General features: G+C 39.0%; 1 protein-coding gene across 1 annotated transcript in view; it reads right to left on the reverse strand.

Moving 5' to 3' along the window:
* Positions 1-11223: 11223 nt before the first annotated feature.
* The window catches only part of LOC122808473 (jhy protein homolog), a 908782-nt gene continuing 896035 nt past the window's right edge, over positions 11224-23970 (reverse strand). The window contains exon 5 of the mRNA XM_044079431.1: positions 11224-11514. Coding sequence (XP_043935366.1) covers positions 11224-11514 — 291 coding nt within the window. The remainder of the gene's footprint in view (positions 11515-23970) is intronic.

Raw genomic sequence — 23970 nt, forward strand, 5'->3', positions numbered from 1 at the left:
AGAGCACCCCGGCACTACCAGGCTATACCTCTTATCATGCTTTTCAGCCCCAAAACCCGGGCCGAACCACAAAGGGAGGGGGAATGTCCATATTCATCAAGGACACCCACACCTCCAGGTTAGTAGCAACACATGAAGCATCGGAGACCATACAGGTGCAACTAACCATAGGCAAAACTGCTATACAACTGGTAGCATGTTACAGACCACCCTCCCAATCTCAGGAACCCCACTCAGCCTTCCTGAAGACATTGGAGGATATGAATGTATCTCAAAATACCATCATACTGGGAGACTTCAACTACCCTAACATAGATTGGGTACATTATTCTAGCCCTAACACCCTAGCCCAAAGGTTCCTGGAATTCATAAATTCAAATGCACTGGAACAACTAGTCACCTCTCCCACTAGGGAGATAATATACTAGACCTGATCATCACAAACATGGGGACAAAATGCTCCACACCGAGGTATACCCTCACTAGTGAGATCTAACCACAAACTAATCACCCTGGATATTCATATCCCACCTCCTTGCCCAGCACAAAAGACCACAGTGAAAAACTTCTCAAAAGCAGACTTCACTCTTCTTAAGACTGAGATGGTATCCTTTAAGCCCACTGGGCCAATGGATACCACATCCCACAATGCTGAATCCTTCACAAATGCTTTCTATGGACATCTCCAAGAATGCATGGATCATGCAATCCCAAATAAATCCAAGACCCTCTCCACCAAAGGCAAGCCTCCTGTCTGGTGGACCTCAGCCATTAACAAATTGTATAACAAAAGAAGGAAGCTACTGCACGACAGAGCAAAATCCCATAAAGGGAAGACATCTCTTATCAACACTAGCAGAAAACTACTTTCTCTCATAAAAACATCCAAGGCCAACTTTGAGAGAAAAATCGCTAAGGACACTAAAGATAACCACAAAGCCTTCTTCAGCTATGTTAGAAACCTGGGCGGAAACCCTCAGATATGCTCAGAGTTAGTTCACAACAACAAAAAATACACTGAACCCACAGATATTGCCAACATTCTGACTGACAGGTTCAGTGCAAATTTCTCCCCTCCCTCACCCCCAAAAGAAGAAATACTTATCCCAGCTGAATGTAATCTCCCTGTCATCTCAGATGTCCAGGTGAGAGCCACCCTCAGAAAAGCTATAAACACAGCATCAATGGGACCTGATGGTATCCCGGGTTGCGTGCTATGTGACCTCCAAGAGGAGCTATACCCGCACATAAAAATGCTATTTAACCTTAGCCTTACTACAGGATATGTACCTGAACACTGGCGTACAGCAACAGTGGTCCCACTCCACAAAGGGGGTACCTCTACAGACCCTGGGAACTACCGCCCCATAAGCTTAACCAGCCTGGTCTCCAAAGCTATGGAAAGAATCATTATGGAACTCATAAACAGAGAGATTGGGGACCTACAGACACTTGATCCCACCCAGTTCTGCTTTGTAAAGGGCAGATCCTGCCTTTTGAACCTGGTTGACTTTTTCGAAACAGTCACTAGAGCCATTGATGAAGGCAAAGCAGTCCATACAGCCTACCTGGACTTGGCTAAGGCCTTCGACACAATACCCCACTCAGGCATCATAGATAAGCCCAACAGCTTAAATGTAAACCCTTATGTCACTAGATGGGTTGCAAACTGGCTAAAGGACAGAACCTATAAAGTTAAAATCGCTGGAGCAATGTCAGACTCAAAACCAGTCACAAGTGGTGTCCCACAGGGATCTGTCCTGGGACCCCTCTTGGTCGGCATTTATTTCTCAGATGTTAAAGCAAACATGGAAGGGTTGTGGCTGACAAAGTTCGCAGATGACTGCAAACTAGGCACCATAGTCGATACACCAGCGGACACAGACATCCTACAAAAAGGCCTCACAGAAACGGACAACTGGTGCCGGAGTCATGGCCTTAAACTAAATGCCAAAAAATGTATAGTCATCCCCTTTGGGAAAAACAAAGTACCCACAAATTATCACATAGGCAGCAACCCACTGAGTATGGAAAAAGTAATCAGAGACCTAGGGACCCAAGTCGACAGCGACCTCTCATTTGACACCCACGTTGCCAAAGTGGTTAGAAAGACATTCTACCTTGCACACCTTATCATGAAGGGATTCACATCCAGATCCAATGATGTCATTGTACCCCTATACTCCTCCCTCATCAGACCCATGATTGAGTACAATGCCCCATTTGGTATGGACCCCACCCGGCATTTGCAACAGCTGGAGAGACCACAAAAGTACCTCACCAAGAGGATCAAGGGTCTCCAACATATGTCTTATTCTGCCAGACTAAAGAAACTCCAGCTCTATTCAGTAGCATACCGCCTGCTCAGAGGTGATCTGTGCCTGACGTACAAGGCCACATCCAATCAGGAACTGATGGACATGCTCCACCTCAAAAAATCCAAATTCATCAGAACCACGAGAGCTAAAGACTTAAACCTCGGCACAATTATGAATAGGACATGCTGGAGGGATAGATTCATAACCCAGAGGCTTCCCATGCTCTGGAACAGAATCCTAGATCATGTTAGGCAGAGCCCCTCACTAACTCTCTTCAGGAGAAATCTTGATGAGTGGATGGGAGATCGTAAGTTTACCCCAGGGGTCACCTTTGTGTCACTACTAGACAGGGGCACAGTAAACTAATTCTATTATATAAGGGGACCTTCACTGTGTCACTACTAGACAGAGGCACAGTATTCTAAATCTATTCTGTACATTTTTGTACCATTTCATGGGGTGGCGAAAGCCACATCACTATGGCTAGGCTTACAAATGCCCCAGGGCAGATAGCCTAGTACTAAACTATGAAACTATGAAACTATGTAATATTATTTCACCTTTATGCATAACTCTCAAATGACCAGATTTTCACAGAATATCCATATTTTTGCCTCATAAAATTTGTGGTTTTCTGGCAAATCATGTAAGATTGAAGTCATCAAATAATGACATACATTTGAGTTTCAGATTTCATATCCTTCAGAAAAATACATGCTAATATAATCATGTTATTGCAGCAACTGCGTTGTCGCCTCACAGCAAGAGGTTCTCCCGTTCTATTCTCGGCTGGAGCGCTTTCTGTGTGAAGTCTGCATGTCCTCCCCGCAGTCGAGTGGCGTTCAAAAGACATGTGTGAAATAGGCGTGCCTTTGTTGAAGGTTGGGCATCGAGCTGGCACCTAGGCACCGTAAAAATCTACTGCCAATCATTAGCGGACCGGAGTTCCGCTGTGGCGACCCCTAACCAGGAAAAGCCGAAAAAAGAACATTGCAGCAACTAAGTTTCTAAGAAAAATATTTAAAATCTGTCCAAATTTTTGCCCCTCCCCATTATTTTAGGCTTTGTCCATATTTCTTGCTAACTGGTTGAGAGGTATGCCTCCACAGTCCATATAAACAATTTACCACACATTAAAATCTTACAATCCAAGTCGCACCACAAAAATCACAAAGCCAGATTAATATTACCAAAATATCTGGTTGATCACTGCCAGCATCATTGTAAAGACATGTATCTCACCACACCATTCCTCCCATCTCAACTGCCCATACATAATAAAAGGTCTGAAATGCTGCCCAAAATATCTTGTTGATCATTGCCAACATTACTGTAAAATTACTAATAACAGTTCTCTAACAATACCTCCTGTCTGATTGGAATTCTGCAGAATGTCCATGCCTCTGTCCCTTGTTCATTGCAGAAATTAAATTCATTTAAATTAAATTAAATTAAACTAAATTAAATTCAAAATAAATAAATAAAAATAAATAACTAAAACTCTTCAGGCACCTTCATGACGATATTTGAATGTTGCGAGGTAGGACTTCACCACATTTAACACAGTCAACTTGAATGTTAATTCAACTGAAGCACCATCCCCTCTGGAGTGCTCACTATGCCACGGGTACATATTTTCCAGCTTTCTTTATTTCTTTATTTTTTAATGTAATGATATATTGCTCTAAAAATAAAGAAATAAATACAGAAAGACAGCCCCTACAATCATCGCATCCTAGGCGGTTGCTTGGTTCACCTATACATAAGGCCAGCCCTGGACACATGGCACATGAACTAACTGTGAATGAAAATGCATGTCAAAGTCAGCGGGATAGCCTCATGAGTATCAAGCTGGTCAGGGAGGATATAAATTTCAGGAGATATCTGGGAAACATATATGAAGATCAGAGTGGCAAACAACATAAAGAAATAAAAACTGGAAGCCATTACCTTTACAATTCTGTGTCCCTGGCAGTTTAATTGTATAAACATTTGTATGCTATCTGCATAGCTCTCAACCTTCCATCTCCAAAATGAGGAACACTACCTCTCATAATGTGGAACAAATGGGCAAAATGTAGAACTTTTGCTAACAGTTTATTAACAAATTCAATTGAGATGCTCACAGGATGGTTAAAATGTGTTGCTTTATACTTGTAAAAATTTTTTTTGATGAATTAATATGATTCAGTATTATTTACCGTATATATCAGTTCAAAAAAATCTTGATACTTAATGTGTGACAGCCCCTTTCAATGTGGAAATACAGGTGTGTAAGTAAACTACCAATAACACTAGATGTTCAGATACAACACTGTTGCAGGAGCCTAAGGTATATGGGTTATTTTCTGCCCAGACTATAACAACTAGCCAGCTTCCAAAGCTTATGGGCACCTTCATATGCCTTAACTGCTGAACAGCTTGAGGAGAGTGGTACAGTGGTTAGGGTGCCAAACCTTCAGAACTTTCTTACATCAGAGGAAGGAAGGCTAGGACCTTACACATTAAGTATGTGATAGGAAAAAAGGGAAAAGGAAAATATATCCATACATTTGCATAAAATATAATAAAATAAGAGAGTGCAGGGAGGGTGCTGTTACTGCAACAGTGATCTATTTGAAAATCTACTGTTATGCAGGGGCGGCTCGTGGCATCGGGCTGCCGGACTGCAGCCCCCTCAACATAAAAAATAAAAAGGAAAATAAAAAAAAAAATAGTAGTCCCGCCTACTGTCGGTCCATGCTCAAGGCAGTCCGGCAGTCCCCATAGGGGACACGCCTGTGCACTTTTAAAGTGCACAGACTCGCTAGGAGTATGGGTCCGACTGCAAGAGCAGCAGCAGGACTCAGGAAGGAGCATTGGGATCTCGCGGGCTTTCCTTGGGATCTGGTCTTTGAGTATAAGGATGTCGTTAGCTGGATATATTCAGGTAAGTGTATGGTGCTTTTTACCTTTATTTTACAATGTTTATTTGTGTGTGTATGGTGCTTATGCTTTACTGGAGAGAGAGTTTGTGTGTGTATGGTGCTTATGCTTTACTGGAGTGTGTGTGTGTGTGTGTGTGTGTGTAAATGCCCCAGGTGCTTATGGTGGTGTGGTAGGGAATACCTCAGGCTTGAACCCTGTACCCTGTATGCAGATGTTAAAGACTTGAGTTCCCTACCCACCACCATTTGTAAAAAAATTGCAGATTTTTGCCTCATATTCGATCTGATCTGTTCCTCATAATATCTGTGGTTTGTAAATGTTGCAATGCTTGATATTTGATGGTGTAGTAGTAGCATTGTTGCCTCACAGCTGCAGGTTCTTGGGTTTGATTCTTGGCTGGGGTTCCTTCTTTGGGGTCTGTATCTTCTCCCTGTGTTTGTGTGGGTTTGCTTTTGTGTCCTCCCATGTTACAAAGACATGTTTGCCTTATTTCTTCCTGGGCCTCTGCTGAAAATTGTTTATTTGTTCCAAGTCAGACTGTCCTGATTAAAATGTTAAATAAAATTGACAGGCATTTGAATTTCAGACTTAAGGGTTTCTGAATGTTTAATTCCTTGCATATTTGATGGTGCAGTGGTAGTATTGTTGCCTCACAGCTATAGGTTTTCTGGTTTGATTCTTGGTTGGGGTGGCTTCTCTGTGGAGTGTGCATCTCCTCCATGTGTTTGTGTGGATTTGCTCTGGTGCCCTGCCATTTTACAAAGACGTGTCTGCAGTTTTAATCCCTGCTGAAAATTGGTTTTCTTCTGTCCGCAGTAAAATTGACAGGCATTTGAATTTCAGACTTCAGGTTTCTGAATGTTTAATTCCTTGCATAATTGATGGTGGTAGTATTGTTGCCTCACAGCTATAGGTTTTCTGGTTTGATTCTTGGTTGGGGTGGCTTCTGTGTGGTCTGCATCTCCTAGCTGTGTTTGTGTGGATTTGCTCTGGTGCCCTGCCATTTTACAAAGATGTGTCTGCAGTTTTAATCCCTCTGTTGAAAATTGTTTTGTTCTGTCTAAAATCGACAGGCATTTGAATTTCAGACTTCAGGTTTCTGAATGTTTAATTCCTTGCATAATTGATGGTTCAGTGATAGCATTGTTGCCTCACAGCTATAGGTTTTCTGGTTTGATTCTTGGTTGGGGTGGCTTCTGTCTGCATCTCCTCCCTGTATTTGTGTGGATTTGCTCTGGTGCCCTGCCATTTTACAAAGACGTCTCTGCAGTATTAATCCCTCTGCTGAAAATTGTTTTGTTCTGTCCGCAGTAAAATTGACAGGCATTTGAATTTCAGACTTCAGGTTTCTGAATGTTTAATTCCTTGCATAACTGATGGTGCAGTGGTAGTATTGTTGCCTCACAGCTATAGGTTTTCTTGTTTGATTCTTGGTTGGGGTGGCTTCTGTCTGCATCTCCTCCTGTATTTGTGTGGATTTGCTCTGGTGCCCTGCCATTTTACAAAGACGGTCTGCAGTATTAATCTCTCTGCTGAAAATTGTTTTTGTTCTGTCCAGTAAAATTGACCGCATTTGAATTTCCAACTTCATGTTCTTCAGAATACATAGTAGCACAACCTTTTTTTTTAGCAATTTTCTAAGTTTATAAGATGAATATTTTAAATTTGTCCCTATTTTTGGGACTGTATTCCCCCATTATTGGCTTTCGTCCAGGTTTTTGTGCTAAGGTTGACAGCTATGGCAAGAACTGAATTCACTGAATATGTTTGAGGGCTGTATTCCCTCATTACTGGGTTTGTCCAGGTGTTTTGTACTAAGAGGTTGACAGCTATGGTGAGAACTGAATTCACTAAATGATAGCCATTTAAGTTTCAGTCTTCCTCTCTTTTACAAAGCAGCTGATGTAAGTGGCATGTTACTCTGACTGTTTTTGCTCAGGGACCTTGGCAGTAAAATATATGGTGGCAACACAACATTTTATTCTAGCAACTTTCCAAGATTATACAAGCAATGTTTAATGTGTCCCTGTTTTGGGCTTTTGAATACATTTGGCTTTTCCAGTTTTCTTGAGCGTTGAGATGCAGTTGAGTATTGAGTAGATTTTACAAGGAACTGGGAGCTGCAGCGGAATAGAAGTTTAGTGCTTTGCCAAGTTAATACTATAGCACAACAGGCTGTGTACTTGCTTTTGATGCAGAAGGTTGTGGGTTCTACTCCCACAAGGGGTGGATGCTGCCGTACTGAGAATGTTCTCCTTGGTGAAGATACTAACTATGAGTCTGTTATCAGTTTGCCATCCATTTCCTTTTGCAATATTATTACTAGCTTATCATTTTTTAATGTAATATAGGCAATTTATTCCTGAGGGGCAACAGACACTTTATTTTTCGATGAAACCATGAAATATAAAGGTGATTGCTAGCAGCAACCGCTTCATTAGTTACAGATTTCTTTAATGTGGAATTATTTAGATGACTGACTTCAGAGATTGTGCATATTTACTGATAATGGACTGTAGAATTGTGCATATTTACTGATAAAGGTGGACTGTAGAATTGTGCATATTTACTGATAATAGTGGACTGTGGAATTGTGCATATTTACTAATAATGGTGGACTGTAGAATTGTGTATATTTACTAATAATGGTGGACTGTGGAAGTCTGAGTAGACTTTTATGATAAATGTTCTCAACTGGGCAGTTTGCCATTATGGGTGCATATGGTTTGTTTGATTGCTTACTGGAAAAAATGTTCAAAACAAATTTAAAACACCCTGTAACAAGTGTACTGTATTGTACAAGGAATATAATTTTAGTACAATGAGGAAGGTGTATCAAAGAGCACATGTATGTTTCATATGCAAGGAGCCTATGATTCGAAAACAGCCCAAAATTAATCTTTATCTGCCACTGGCAAAATGTATTTTCTTTGAATGTGGGTTTCAATGCTGTTTCAATGAATGTGAGTTTCAAGGGCAGAGCAGTTTTAATGCTAAGTTTTCATTGTGAGACTGCATTGCTTTGTTTAACAGATGACTTAGTGTTTGTGTTGTAAAATACAAAATAAAACTTTCAAATGAAGTCCAACTCATCATAGAAGTAAAGCAGTATGCACATTAGTGTTTATGGTAAATGGAGTGAAATAGACAAGTATAATGGTTCATTGGAATGGCTGCAGAGGCTCCATTCAACCATTATTTTGTCAGGGGGGGGGGGGGCAGCAAACTCAGACAGGCCCAGCTGAACTATACCTCCCAACTGTCCAGATTTTCAAAGAATGAATAGATTTTTGCTTCTTATTTTTGGTTTGTTGTTCATAAAATTTGTAGTTTTAATTCCTAAATGATTTGCCAGAAGTCACTCAATAAGTTTCAGACTTCATAACCTTCAGAAAAATGCATATTAAAGTAAGAGCTGTTCTATCAACTGTCTCAATTTATACAAGAGCAATTTTTAGTACTGTTTATATGTGCCCCCAATACATTTGGCCTTGTTCAGATTTACTGCATTAACAGGTTGAGAGGTACATGCAAATAAATTGCTTTATAGACTTAGGCATAGCCAACCTCTCAACTGTCCCCAATTTTTGGCTCAAAATGTTGCTCTTCCCCCTTATAATCCCTCCGCAAAATAGCAATTTTGGAAGAAAACATGGAGGGTTTACAATTAAGAAATAACTGTAATAATCAAAGTTATAGATTACTTGAAATGCATGTAGATTCTTTTATATTTTGTCAGCTGCTCAAGGTAGCAGTACTAATATTAAAGTGTCCCTTCTTTGACAGGTAGCAGCTGTATTGTGTGTCTATTTTATATTTTTGCATCACATTTTTGTCCATTTTCATAAAATTGTGTTTTGTGACAAATCACTAAAGACTGAAGTTAGAAAATGACAGACATTTGCGTTTCAGATTTTATACCCTTCAGAAAATTCATACTAATGCAAGATCTATTCTATTATCTTTCTAAGTTTATTAGAGCAATATTTAAAAATTGTCCTTATTGTTGGACCTTTGTCCCACTTCTGTGTATGGCTTTGTCCAGATTTCTTGCTCTTGAGGTTGAGAAGTATGACAAATGTGTCAGGGCCATCACAGTCAGCCAGAGAGATTTCAAATTGTGACATGCTTGTTGCACCCCACTCCCCCATGTAGTGACTCTGGATGTGTCCAAGCAAGGCAAGGAGTAGTTGTATCTACCTTGGATGGGGAGGACACACTGCATAAGTACTACAGTGGCTTTTCATCTGTCCTTGATTTTGCAGAATGGTCTGGTTTCTGTCATATTTTGTACTGTTGATTTATGCTTATTACTCAAAGTGCCTGTTGCTCTGTGTTTTAAGTAGCAATGCTTTAATGACCATAAGGTAAGCTTGTCTGAGATCGTAAGATGCAAGTAATCTTTAATAAGCATACTGTTAAAGAATTGCCAACAATGAAAGCCTTTCTGTTGTTGCCATGCAGAGAATACTTGACTAGATAATGTATAAGCCTTGGGTATTAAAGGACAGGATTCCATTATTTTAAAAAGCTCATTACACTTGTTGGAGACTTCCAGTCATCTCTACAGACTTTACCCGTAAACTAAACAGAATGCCAATCATGTGTGGTCCATAACCTGTACAGTAATCCTTTAAGCAATGTATCTTGAGCTTGTTTCTTGTTTGCTTTTCATTTTTTACTTTTATCATGTTTGCCCCATGAAACAAGTTCAGGCAGCAGGTCTTTTTGGATAAACATTTTTACAAGTGGGGGCATCACATAGATTTCTACTTTCAGCATGTTACTTGGTACTTTAATAAAGCTGAATATATTATAATTAGGACTGCAGTGCAAGGAGAAGTGGTTTGAGTTGAGTGCTTCTGGTTTTTCTTATACTTGATTTTGACTGGCATTCCAGTAATGTATTTAAAAGTAATTTATTTTTTCATGCCTCACAACCTTTTGTTTCCATGTAGATATTAAGTAAGCTGTCATGCAGCCAATGCATTGAAATATTTTTATTCTTCTACACTTATTTTTGTCTTGATTGGACTTTCATAATGATGGTTTGCCACCCAGGGCAGCGTATTTAATTAAAGTTAGTTTTTTGTGGTTTTGTGCATAGCTCCTCCCTTTCTGGTTGACCACATCCCCTCCCCTTGACCCCACCCATTCAGCTGTCTCCTGCAGCCCCCCTGTGATTTGAAGTCACCAGCCGCCACTGCTGTTATGATAAGTTGTTACACAACTATACTATATCATTAGATCACTGATGCTGTAGTCTAAGCTACACGGGTACAATACCAGAGCTTAGAAAGAAATTGAGGAGAAGGAAGGATCAGAGACCAGGAGTCCCTGGAGTATAGCTTTGGCAAAGCCAGTTCTGGACCTAGATAAGCAGTCTAATTTGTAGTGCTTTGCAAAGTGGGCACACATGAACAAGTTGCTGCCTCTAGTATATTTTAGACTCCGCTCCTTTCCAAAAGGCCTCAGACATAGCCAATGCCGAGTTAGAATGGATCTTGATGCTGACTGCAGGTGTATTGTTATGGTGAGAATAACAAAAAGCAATGGCATGGGACAACAATTTAGACTTGACTACTTTGACACTAATTCTCCCTTTTTCATACCTTCTTAGGAAATCAACAGAATTCCTGAAGGGTTTTGCCTGTCAATATAGTATTTGAGCTGCTTGTGGACAGTGAATGTGTGTAAAATTCTTTCTCCTTATTTTTTGGTCCTGGATAGAAAACGAAGTACATTCTGGGTCTTGGTAAACTCTGAAACCACTTTCAGCATAAATGAAGGGTTTGTTCTCAAAGATGCTACATCCTTCTGAAAGATTAGATAAAGTTGAATCACCATAAGAGCCTGTAACTCAGATACTCTTCTTCCAGAAGTCAGAGTAAAACTTGGCCAGTTCTTGCAGTACAGATCCTGATTCTCTACTCAGAATGGAGAAGATAACAGCTCGGCATTTCTTAAACCAGTCCAATCAGCCATCACTGCAGTTAAAGTCACCGTGACCAAGTTCATTGGCAAAAATAACCACCTTCTCTTTTAATATTGCACCAGACACAAGGACACTGACTGAAAATGCTTGCTTTAACCAAAGGAAGAGAGCTTCTTCAGTGTCATCATATGGAGATTTCTGCATGTTCTTGCTGCTGTCAGCAAACTGTCCAGAGGATTTGTATTTCCCACGGTTAATCCAAATATCACTAATTGTTGACTTACTAAGACCATACTCTTGCATGATGTCAGTTTGTGTTTTGTTTTGTATTTTCTATTAACATGAGAATTTCATGTTTTTAACTCTAGAGTTATTGAACACCTCTTCAACCTAGCTGACTTCTCTGCCATTTCACACAAAACAGCAAATACGTGTAAATGATGCACATGCGTATTCCGCTATAACTGAATAAGACAAGCCTATGAGAAGTCCGGTATAAGCAAAATTTCCTTATAAGTGAGTTCATTATATCCAATGCCTTTTCTACACATTTATGTCTGTGTGCAGCTGGGATCTGCAGACCTTCTCCATTATAACCAAGATTCCATTATAACCAAGTCCGTTATAATGAGATTCTACTGTATATAAGTCTGGGGAGTGTGGAGGTGTCCCACCACATGGATGACGAAAGAGGGCTTGCACCACTGCAAACAGTAAAAAACGTTTTTTTCCAAAGTTCACTGAATTTGGTTTCAGTGAGTTGGATTTGAAGTTTTGCCATTAACTAAAGTGGCTGTCCATCTATTAACATGAAATGACTGGGTTCCTACTGCAACCTTTTGTAATAAATTTAGTCATAAAACATTTTAATACAGTTTATATGGCTCTACCTAGCATAGCTTATAGAAGGTTGGTTAAGCTGCTTTTCTTAGCTAGATGACTGAGCTGATGGAAACAAGATGCAACACATAGCAGATTCAATAGGTACAACTATGACGCAGAGATGAGAGACAGGTAACAAAAAATAAGTATGAATGAAGGTAATGTGCAGCAATATATCAGGTGCACCTCAATGTTACAACATGGGCAGAAAAAAATATTCTGACAAATGTTATTAACTAGCCACAGAAGCACAACCTAAGTGATTCCATTATATGACAGGCATGTAGTTGTGCAAGCATTAAACAAGTATAACAACAGACACAGCATATCTATAAGCAAGTAATGTCAATGCTGTCTGTTGTTTCTGTGTTTACAAATCAAAATAATCCTTAGCCAGGGAATTTTTCATTTTTAGAACCACTTTGGAAAAAATGTCAGACTATATTTAAAGGAAGATGTGTAGAAGCATCAGTACAGGTTGCTGAGTTGGATATATGAAGGGCCTAGAAGGAGATAGGTGGTTATGTAATGTGAAATATTCATGGGAGATAAGAAATACCTAACAGCAAGGGAATGCATGGGAGTCAAAAGCCATCCAAAGGATAGTGAGGGGGACTAGTTAACCGTATATGAAACAAGATATACAACCATCCCAACAAACTGCACTGAAATTCTTTAAGGTCAAAGGGAATGCTGTCTTCATAGGTTGACCAAGCAGCAGGTGCTACAGTCAGTCTCTGTATACATATACAAGTAGACCTGCAGGGCATCATTAGCACCCCTGGTAAAATCAAAGTGTTACTTCATGCAAGTGGCAAGAAAAACAAGCCACAGGGAAAAAAAAAGTCTTCCATAAGAAATATACTAATTTAGTCCATCTAGTAGAGTCCTGTAAGGTGATCTAAAGGCTGCCTGACAGTACTCAGCAAAATAAAAAGGCCCAGACAAGAAGTATAGCAAGGGGAAATGGAAACAATTTGTCCTGCCACTGACTGCCTGGCTCAAACTCAGTTTTTGTGTGGAATTTAGGTTACAAGGTGTCAGCACTCCACACATATATGTAACACAGTGGGGACTAAGCTCAGATATGTACCACAGTGGGGACTGAGCTGGAGGGGCATGGAATGTCTCCTCATCACTACACAAGGCAGGGAGAAGATACAGTAGAGCATTCAGCAAGAAGCAATCAACGTTTTCCAGACTGGTTAAACAAATGGGGGTGGGGGGCTACACCGCAACTCATATTGGCACTGTGGTGCCTTTTGTAACAAATTTAGTAATAAGACTTCTTAACACAGTTTGTATAATTCTACCATGCACTGCTTATAGAAGCTGTACAACAGATTTGGATACATTACTGTTCTTAGACATAGGACTGTGCTAATGGAATTTCTTTCCCCCTTCTCAGTATGGCTATAACAGAGAGGGATGTAACAAAGAACAGCAAGGACAGGAAGACAGAACTAGTGTTGCCTGTAGAAGCAGTACACCAGTTTTGGTTTAAACTACTATCCTTAGCCAAAAGCTGAGCTGGTGGAAATGAGACACCACCATCAATTTCTCTCTTCTAGTCATGGCTATACAGGAAGGGATGCAACAAACAACACTAAGGGCAGGTAACTAGAGTTGCTGGCAGAAGCAGTACACTAGTTTTGGCTAGGCTGCTGTTCACAGCCAGAGGGGTGAGCTGATGGAAGCTAGATGTCACCAATTATTTTTCCCCCTTCTTAGTACTGTCTGTAATAGAAATGGATGCAACAAACAACATTATGGACAGACATAAATAAGTCTGTAGAAGCAATATACCAATTTTGGCTAGGATGCTGTTCTTAGCCTGTGGAATGAGCTGACAAAAGCAAGACACCACTGCTGACTGATTCTCATTTCCAAGTACTGACTATAACAGGGAGGGACATAGAAAACATTAGGATAAGCAGGCAGAACTGCAGCACAGAGCTTTTGGCTAGGCTGATCTTATTAGCCAGAGGGCTAGGCTGATAGAAGCAAAACACTACAACCAATTTTGTTCCCCCTTTATGATTAATGGATGTAACAGGGAGGGATGTAACAAATAGTAGGATGGGCAGTCAGAACTCTACTGCTGCTTGTAGAAGTCAGGATGGACTAACTAGGAAGGTAGGTGTCAGGGATGGAGTGCAAACTTAGATGAGTTGTAGGTTCAAATCTGTGCTCTTCCAGTTTGGTGTTGGGAGCTGGTAATGACTAAGGTGTTTACATCGCCAATGCAAGGGACAGAGTTTGATTCTCACCTTTGAAATGGAAACTGGCTAGCCTTAAAATAGTCAAACAAGGGTAGCTAGCGTAGTACTTATCTATGAACCAGTTTTGGTTAAGTATAGAATGTTAGAATTAGGGTTAGGGTTAGGACAGGAGTTTAGGATTATTGTTCAGGTAGGGTTAGGGTCAGCTTTTGGGGTCTTATGCCAACTGGTGAGCAATTCCACTTAAAAAAAAAAACAGCTTTGCTTTCTCTTTCATTATGTGGGGATAACTCGTTTCGTTCATATCGGAAAAAAGTATGTAAATAAGTTACCACCATCCAGTAATCATGGTCCTTTTTGCAATTGGAAGAGAGGCAAACACAGCTTTTTCTGCCTCAATGACTGTGCAAAAATCACAGCAATGAACTAAATTCACAAACTATACCAGGTACACACAGGTTGCATACAATATACAGAGTCTATGAGATTAAGAAAGAGTACTATAAAAGAGACAAAGGCTTTCATACAGAGGTATGATATCCATGCCAGGCAAACTGGCTGCAAAAAGAAACCAAGATTACCCCATTACTCAGACCTGGAATTATACAGTAAAACAGAGATGCTTATTTGTGTGTGTAAATATATGAAATGAGATGATTATTTTACATTGGTATCATGGTTGTCATTTTGTCTCTTGATGAAGACTCTTGTCTATTTCAAGTTTAAATCAAGTGAGAGAGTTACAGCAGAAGATTAATGCTCTGAGGTGTTAATGAGCTGCTTCGCCCTGTAGACAAAGGTACAAGTTTTGACTACTGCCAACTGTGTGACTCTGAGCAAGACCATACACTGCTCCCATGCTGCACATGAAGAGGGACACACACACACTGTGGACTTACCTGGTTAACAAATGTATATGATTAAAATTATGCCCATGAAGATGGACACATGCATAGTGGGCTTACTTGGTTAACAAATTTATAAGATTAAAATTAATTAAAAATAAGTAGCATACTGTTGTCTTTAGCTGCCAATGTGAGAGCAGCTACTTCTCTGCATCTCACACCTTCATTCTCCTATCATGCAAGCACACATTTTCCTATTCTGCTTATTTTATGCCATACTACCTGTAATTTTTCTGTTATCTTAACTGAGCTTACTCTTTTGCACATAACACTCTACAAATTTTGCTACTCTAAACAACACACCTTCACTGTAATCACTTATCTTCTTTTACTATTTTCTTTCAGGATGAGACCTATATCTAGGGCTTTTTTTTGTCACAGTACACATCAGTATGGTGTACCGGCACCTCAGTCGTGACAATTGGTTGTGGTATTGACTACATATTATATTATATATATGTTTACTATCAAAATGCTGAAAGTCATTACACAACTCCATTCGGATCTTTGAACATAAAGGCCAAATCACAAATTTCACTTAGGTGAAATGTCGAATCTGCTGAACGAATTCAGCAGATTTGACAACATAGCCGAACATAAAATGTGATGAGCTCAAGTAAGTATAACTCCTACACTTTACATCATGTCTTTGCGGGGGGGGGGGGGCCTGCACCCCCCACATCCCATTTTAACTATATATTCCAACTTTGAGATTGCACTACAGTGAGGAAAGGGATGAATGCTCCAATATGTACTGTACCTCAATCTCTAGCCCTTAGGCTGATGTCATATTAGCGAATGCACAGTGGCATTTGCTGATATGAACTACCGACAGTTGGCAACATGCCAATCGACCATCTTCCATCCAATATGGATTTTGACTGTAAACTATATATATATATATATATATATATATATATATATATATATATATATATATATATATATATATATATATATATATATATATATATATGTATATATAAAAACGCTGGCTGGGAGGGGGCCCACTGGCTGGAAGATTCATTTTCTTTCAATTTAAAAAAAATGTATCTTCCTTTAAGAACATCCTTTGCGTCTGGTTGCACAGACGCAGAACCTGAAAACAGGTCACAAACACCTACTGCGTCTGTGCAACCGATTGTTTATGTCTTCATCTTCCACTCTCAGAATTTGAATTCCAAAAGACGTCTGGACTACGGACCACGAATGGACAAGTGAAAGCTGTGTGCGTGTAAGAGGAAGGTAGGGGTGTGTGTAAAAGGAAGTTGGGGGGGTTATATCTCTCTACTGTCCATATTTCTGCCTCATATTTCTGGTGCATTTCTCATAAAATTGTGTGTATGAGCAAATCATTGAGGACTGAAGTGGCTTTGTCCAGATTTCTTGCTTTAAGAGGTTGAGATGTATGGGGGGTGTAAGAAGGAGGTTAGGGGATGTACGTTTGTGCCATTCCTTTTAACTGTACAGAGTTTTACAGAATCTGCAGATTTTTGCCTTATATTTTTGGTCTATTCCTCATAAAAAGTGTCTTTTTTGACAGATCACTGGAAAGTTCTAAATATTAAAGTTACTAAATACTGACGTGCATTTGAGTTTCAGACTTCATTTCATTCAGAAAATGCATTCTAACACAAATCTTGTCATTCTAGCAACTTCTTAAGTTTATAAGAGCAATATTTAAAATATGTCCCTAGTTTTGGGCCTTTGCCCCCCTCCCCCATTATGATAGGCTTTGTCCAGATTTCTTGCGCTAAGAGTTTGAGAGATATGGGGTGTGTGTGTGTGTGTGTGTGTGTGTGTGTGTGTGTGTGTGTGTGTGTGTGTGTGTGTGTGTGTGTGTGTGTGTGTGTGTGTGTGTGTGTGTGTGTGTGTGTGTGTGTGTGTGTGCAATATTACCTGCTTAACATTTTTTTTAATGTAACATAGGAAATTTATTCTTCAAGGAGGGCAGGCACTGAATTTGTAGCTGAAACATTGAAATATACAGTTGTTTGCTAGCAGCAGTCTTTTCATTAGTTACAGATCTCATTAATGTGAAATTATTCACCTGACTTTTACTTCTGCAGAGATTGTGCATATTGACTGATATTGATGGACTGTAATGACAGACATTTGAGTGGCCTTTTATGGTTGAAATGTTCTGAATTGGGCAGTTTTGTCATTATTGATTCGTATGCTTTCTTTCATTGCTTACTGGAAAAATGTTCAAAACTATAAATTTAAAACACGCTCCAACAGGTGGTGCTGTATTATACAAGGGATATAACCTAATTATTATATATTATAATTTAATACAATCAGGAAAGTGGATCAAAGAAATTTTGTGTGGTCCTAAAAATGTGTGCAGCGGGCCTATGATTTGAAAACAGCCCAAAAGTAAACAATCTGCCACTGGCCAGATGCATTTTCTTTGAATGTGGGTTTCAATGCTGTTTCAGTGAATGTGACTTTCAAAGGCAGAGAAGTTTTAATGCTAACTCTGTTTTCATTGAGAGACTGTATTGCTCTTTTTAGCAAATGCGTATCAGTATTTGTGCTATAAAATTTGAAATAAAAGTTTTAAATTAAATCCAAGTATCTGTAATCATTGTAGAAGTAAAGCAGAAAACAGTATGCACACTGAGAGTTTTGAACAGTGTTTATGGCAAATGGGGAGAAATACCCAATTAATGGGACATTGGAATTGCTGCATGGGAGGGGGGGGGGGCTGACCCAAATGCAATGTATGCATACCACCACCTTATTGTTTACAAAAAAAGCACTGTCTACATCCATCACACTTCACCATGCCTGTTCCCAACAAACTGTTTAAATGTAAAGGTTGTTTTACAATATTTTGCTAGCAAATAAAATCTCCAGTTACAATCAGTGCTATTTCTATACAATCAGTACATTTTGCTGAAAGGCATAAATAGGCTAGTGAGAGTGCTGGCCTCCAAATGTTTTTTTTCTGTTGCAGCAGTTTGTATTTGTGTGTTAGGGCTTATGCATGCATGGTTTAGGTTTTGTTTGCTTATGCTTGTTCACATACTTAGGTTGCTCAATATTTTTATTTTCTAGCTAGGCTGCTTAGGAGAAACACTAACTGAAGAACAACTTTATCTTTAGATGCTCCTCTGGTATTACAGTGTGGTATTACCCAAGTGGTCAAATCTGACATATAAGTACTTCATACACAGTCACAGCATTTCATAAAGACATTATACAGTATCATCAGTGCACTATAAGGACCCTTTACTTTGCATTAAACTTCAGGGCTCTGCCATGTTCGTAAGTGCAGATGGGATACTAGATTAATATAAATACACAAGATAAAATTGGTTACAGAAATCTCCACAAAGTTGCACTCCTGCAATAAACAAGCAATTAGCAGCTAATCTCCTTCAGGTTATTAAAACTCAAAACAAGTTTTAATACACTTCTTTGCTATATTGGATCATAAGTCTGACAATAGCTCTTCAACAGAAGAAACAAATTGGATTTCTGTTGAAGAAGGCAAAAGAGGGGGTCTGTGTATTAAACCCTAATCTGGAGGAATGGGTCACTGGTAATATAAGTGAGGCTGTTTACTTCTGGTTTTAACATAATAATTGCTCTTTTCAAATGGTTAACATCTGGAGAAGCAGTTCAATTTCAGAAGTCTTTATTGCAGGTATACTACAAGATTAATACATCTACTCTTATGACATAATAAGCAAACTGTTCAGTTTGAACTCATGACAATTGCATCCCCCTCATTAATTTCATAAAAGACAGCAGCAGAATATATTAAGAAGTAAAGCACAGATTTTGACTATATGTTGAAGAGGAACATTTTATGACTGAAATTAGATTAAACTTTTTATTACAAATACAAATGCATGAATACAACAGAACACTATTAGAAATGTCATATCTACTGAGTTTGCAGAGTTCTGAAAATCATATTATAACTTTGGTAGCCCGTTGCAATTCACCCTTATATATGTACATAAAAATATGATGAAAGAATAAACTCAATGGTCTATGTAGCATGAGTCTACTCAAGTGATGTAGATAACCTCTGAAGAACTAGTCGTCGCTTCCCCACCGATTTCTCATCTGTCTAAAGAATTACTGCGCACCTCACTTGACTTACACTATCATTGCTTTTGGCTCTGCACTCCAGGTTCTATTATTCTCTCTGTCAAATGTTATTTAAAACAGTTTATTTTAATTGAATAAAAAATAAAATAAAGTAAAATCCACTGCTCAGCAAGCAAATGCTGTAGTTCCGTGAGGTAGATATAATGCAAGTCACAAAGGAGACGGAGTACAGCAGAAGTAAGAACAAAACTCCAAATTTAATTCCAAAAATGTGCACTTATAACATACGGATGAGCGCTTTCACCATTACAGCTTCTTCAGATCCTTGTATAAAAGTCACAGTAGACCTCCCCTTATATAAGCAGCTCAATTAATCAATTAAAACAATTTAAACAATTAAAAGCAATGCTGGAGAATTTAAAGAACTCTCCCATATATAAACATGTTAATGTAAAGTAAGACAAAAATACATAAAACTTGCATAGTGACCTAAAAACATATAAATAAACATTCTGATAAGTTAATATTAATAAAATACATAATCAAGGACATATACAAATAAATGATAGTTCATTTTATGTGCCTGCGTTGTCTCAGCTTAGGTTTTATAGAAGCTCTATCATTCAACCCATGCCCCCTATCAGCTTTCAAACGAATGATCCAGTCAGTCTCCTTAGATTCAGTGAGATTCATAGTATTACCACCCCTCTTATTCACAACAATTATCCCTAGGACCTGGAACAAGAAAGTATGATCATTGTCATCGGTGGTTATATGTTTTGCTAAGACATTGTGTAAAGTGCCCTTTCTCATGTGGTAAATATGCTCTCTCATTCTATCCCTTAACGGCCGGTTAGTTTTACCAACATAGAAACTCGGGCATGCCTGACAAGTAGCTAAATACACCACATTAGGTGTCATACAATCTGCATCTGCCTTGATGGAGAAAATGGTGTGTAAATCCGGGTGTATAAACACCTCACTGCTATCAATAAATTAACAAAAGTTGCAGTGACCACAGGGTTTAGTGTGACCAGTGTTCTTCATAATCCTATCATGTCTGTGGTGACAAAGCAACCGCTTTAGGTTGCTCTTATTCCGAAATAGGAAACTTGGTGGCTCCCCCACAATGCGTTTCAAGTCATCATCAACCAGGAGAATTTCCCAATGTTTGCTAATAATTTCCTTTAACTGATATTGATCAGAAGTGTACAGAGTGGAAAATTTAATAGATCTGTTTAACATATGATCTCCAACGGATTGATCTTGGACCCTGGGTCCAAAGTATGGTGCACCTGAAGTGGTGCGTGACATGTATGCTTCCTCCATGTATGGTATAATCTCATTATCCTTGTATCCCCGGGTCAGTAATCTATTTCTCAGATTGTCTACTTCTGAGATAAATCCCTGTTCAGTGGGGTTCAATCTCGAGGCTCTAATGGCCTGTCCTTTCATTATATTCTTAAAAACAAATTGTGGGAGCATACTAGACCTTAATAACAAGGAATTGCAGTAACATGCCTTGCGGTAGACCCCCATATTTATCATATCATCTGTTAATCTCTCAATATATAGGTCTAAAAAATCAATTCTATGTGTGGAATAGTTCATGGTAAAAGTAAGGAATGCAGTTAAGTCATTCATAATGGATAGCATTGATTCCAGCTGTTCTGATGCTTCATTCCAAAGAACAAAAAGGTCATCAACAAACCTTCTGTAGAACACCACGTTCACAGAAAAGTGCATTCTTAAATAAAACATGTTCCTCCCAATATGCAAGGAACATGTTGGCGTAGCTATTTGCACATGGAGTGCCCATAGCTACGCCATCACGCTGTTTATAGATCTGATCTTGGAACATGAATAAGTTGTTCTCCAAGACCAGTTCTAGAAAATGAACTATAAGGTCTATCAATACTGCAGTGTAAGTACTGTGTGCTTTCAGATAATTTAACACATAATCAAGTCCTATATCATTAGGTATTACAGTAAATAGGGATTGAATATCAAAAGTCACAAAAGTACAACTAGAGATTCTATCATGGTGTCCAATACATTCATACAGATCAATCAAAAATTGCTTAGAATCCTTCAAGACTGTAACATTGTCATTCAATACACATCTCAGATGTTTCTCCACAAAGACTGAAAGGTGTTCAGTTACCCAACCACGGCCAGAAACTATGGGTCTCATGGGTGGGTTCTTCATATTTTTGTGTACCTTGGGGAGACCTTGTATAATCGGTATAGTGGGTGTATAAATCATAAGGTATCCATATAGCTCCTTATTTATTAAATTACTTCTAAGAATGTCATAAAGCATGTCATGAATATATCTGACAACAGAGTGAACCTGTTCCATGGAAGTGGGTTCATAGAACCTGTCCTGTAACATGGAGGACATAGCCTCCGGATAAAATGACATATCCAATACTACAACTTTCCCACCTTTATCAGCTGGTCTAATTATAATGGTAGGATCATTCTGCAATTTCCTCAGACACTGATGTTCCCGAAAGCTCAAGTTATCCCGCCTCTTCTGTTTTTGGGGTCCCAGTTGAGTATTACAGTAACTATACAATTTCTCCTCTGTTAACTTAAGGAATGCTTCAACTAATGGGTGGTGAGTTGGTACAAAATCACTTAAATTCTTAAAAGCAAACTTCCTGCTCTGTGCTGATTCTTTCTCAGAGTCATTATAAATTAATCTAAGCATTACATTCCTACAAAAAAGTTTTAAGTCCACCATTGTATCAGTCAATTTGCTCTGGCTTTTAGGAATAAAATTCAAACCTTTGTTTAATAAACTGGTATCATCATCTGTTAGAGTAATGTGGGACAAATTATAAATTAATGCTTGTTGTTCCACATTCTCTTTAAAGACTGATGGGGCATAAAATCCCCTGATAATTTCCTCTTCTGTCTGCCCCTGCTCATGGAGCGAGGTCTGCGAGGACCTTTCTCCATGCGCACTGGCAGAGGAAAAGTCAAATCCAAACTTGAGAGCTTGCTAGAATCAGTCAAGGTAGTAGTTTTCTTAGGTTTAACAACAGGCTCTGATCCTTCTTTTGTAGAAACAGGTCTATTCTTAACCACATGTACTTCAGGATATAAGTTGTTTCTAGTACATGTACTGGGATGTACAATATGAATAACATCCACAGAGTCCTTGCAATTGTCTGTGGTAGTCCCAGCGACAGGTGGTATTTCTTCCAAAATACATGCATCATTACTGATGGTGACCCCCCCAGTACAAACTTGGGCAGAGTCTATCTCCACAGGAGTAATGCTGTTGTGTCCATTCAATTCAATACCCACATTCATGTCATTTGTTACACTATTACTTGTAACATCGTTGATAAAATTAAAGTGTGTAGATTCCTTTACTTTCCTAGGAGGCATGGGGGTAGAAGGATCCCTATGCATCTGAGATGTTGTAAAGGAATCCTGCCCTGTTCTGGGCCATAAGAATACATTGCCCAATTTAAAATCATTAATATCCCTGGTGGCTTTGTGTTTTTTCTGCTGTAAAAGTTTTCTTTCATACGCTAGCACACAATCTAGCAAGTTCTCAAACAATGGTGCAACCACCTTATCCGAAAAGTTACTAAACAGCTCCTGCTGTTTGCGCTTGATATTGTCTGTTAACCTAACCTCCTCAGGGAGGAAAAAGTCAATTAGTAGTTGCAAATATTTGCGACTCACCTCAATGTTCAGGCGTTGCCATTTCGCGAGTAAATCTGGATGTTCCTTGCCTTGATTTGGCATTGTGTAAAGTGCCCTTTCTCATGTGGTAAATATGCTCTCTCATTCTATTCACCATGCAAGTTTTATATATTTTTGTCTTACTTTACATTAACATGTTTATATATGGGAGAGTTCTTTAAATTCTCCAGCATTGCTTTTAATTGTTTAAATTGTTTTAATTGATTAATTGAGCTGCTTATATAAGGGGAGGTCTACTGTGATTTTTATACAAGGATCTGAAGAAGCTGTAATGGTGAAAGCGCTCATCCGTATGTTATAAGTGCACATTTTTGGAATTAAATTTGGAGTTTTGTTCTTACTCCTGCTGTACTCCGTCTCCTTTGTGACTTACATTATATCTACCTCACGGAACTACAGCGTTTGCTTGCTGAGCAGTGGATTTTACTTTATTTTATTTTTTATTCAGTACATTTTTTCTGCTTGCCAGCAAGAGTAAGACTCTTTTCTTGGGTAATGGTGAATCTTGAACTGGATTATGTCCCGAGAAGTGAAGACCGTGGGACTGGAGCGTTGCAGGCGCGCTTCCAACAGTATTTAAAAGAAACTGTCAGTGCATCTCTGTTTTTTGAGTCTACGCCGACCTCCGATGATGTCATGACGCCGACCTTGAATTCGGAAAGACTACATGCAGTTTTGGATAGCATGGAGAAAGATTTGATGAGGCTCAAACGCTTACAAACACAGTGGATACACTTCCAGTTCTGCCTCGAACAACATATTATTCCGCGAGGTTTAAGGGTTCTTAATATGCCAAATCAAGGCAAGGAACATTCAGATTTACTCGCGAAATGGCAACGCCTGAACATTGAGGTGAGTCGCAAGTATTTGCAACTACTAATTGACTTTTTCCTCCCTGAGGAGGTTAGGTTAACAGACAATATCAAGCGCAAACAGCAGGAGCTGTTTAGTAACTTTTCGGATAAGGTGGTTGCACCATTGTTTGA

The sequence above is a fragment of the Protopterus annectens genome, chromosome 8.part0, assembly GCF_019279795.1.
Source record: "Protopterus annectens isolate FY-2018-M chromosome 8.part0, PAN1.0, whole genome shotgun sequence".
In the NCBI taxonomy this organism is placed as follows: Eukaryota; Metazoa; Chordata; order Ceratodontiformes; family Protopteridae; genus Protopterus; species Protopterus annectens.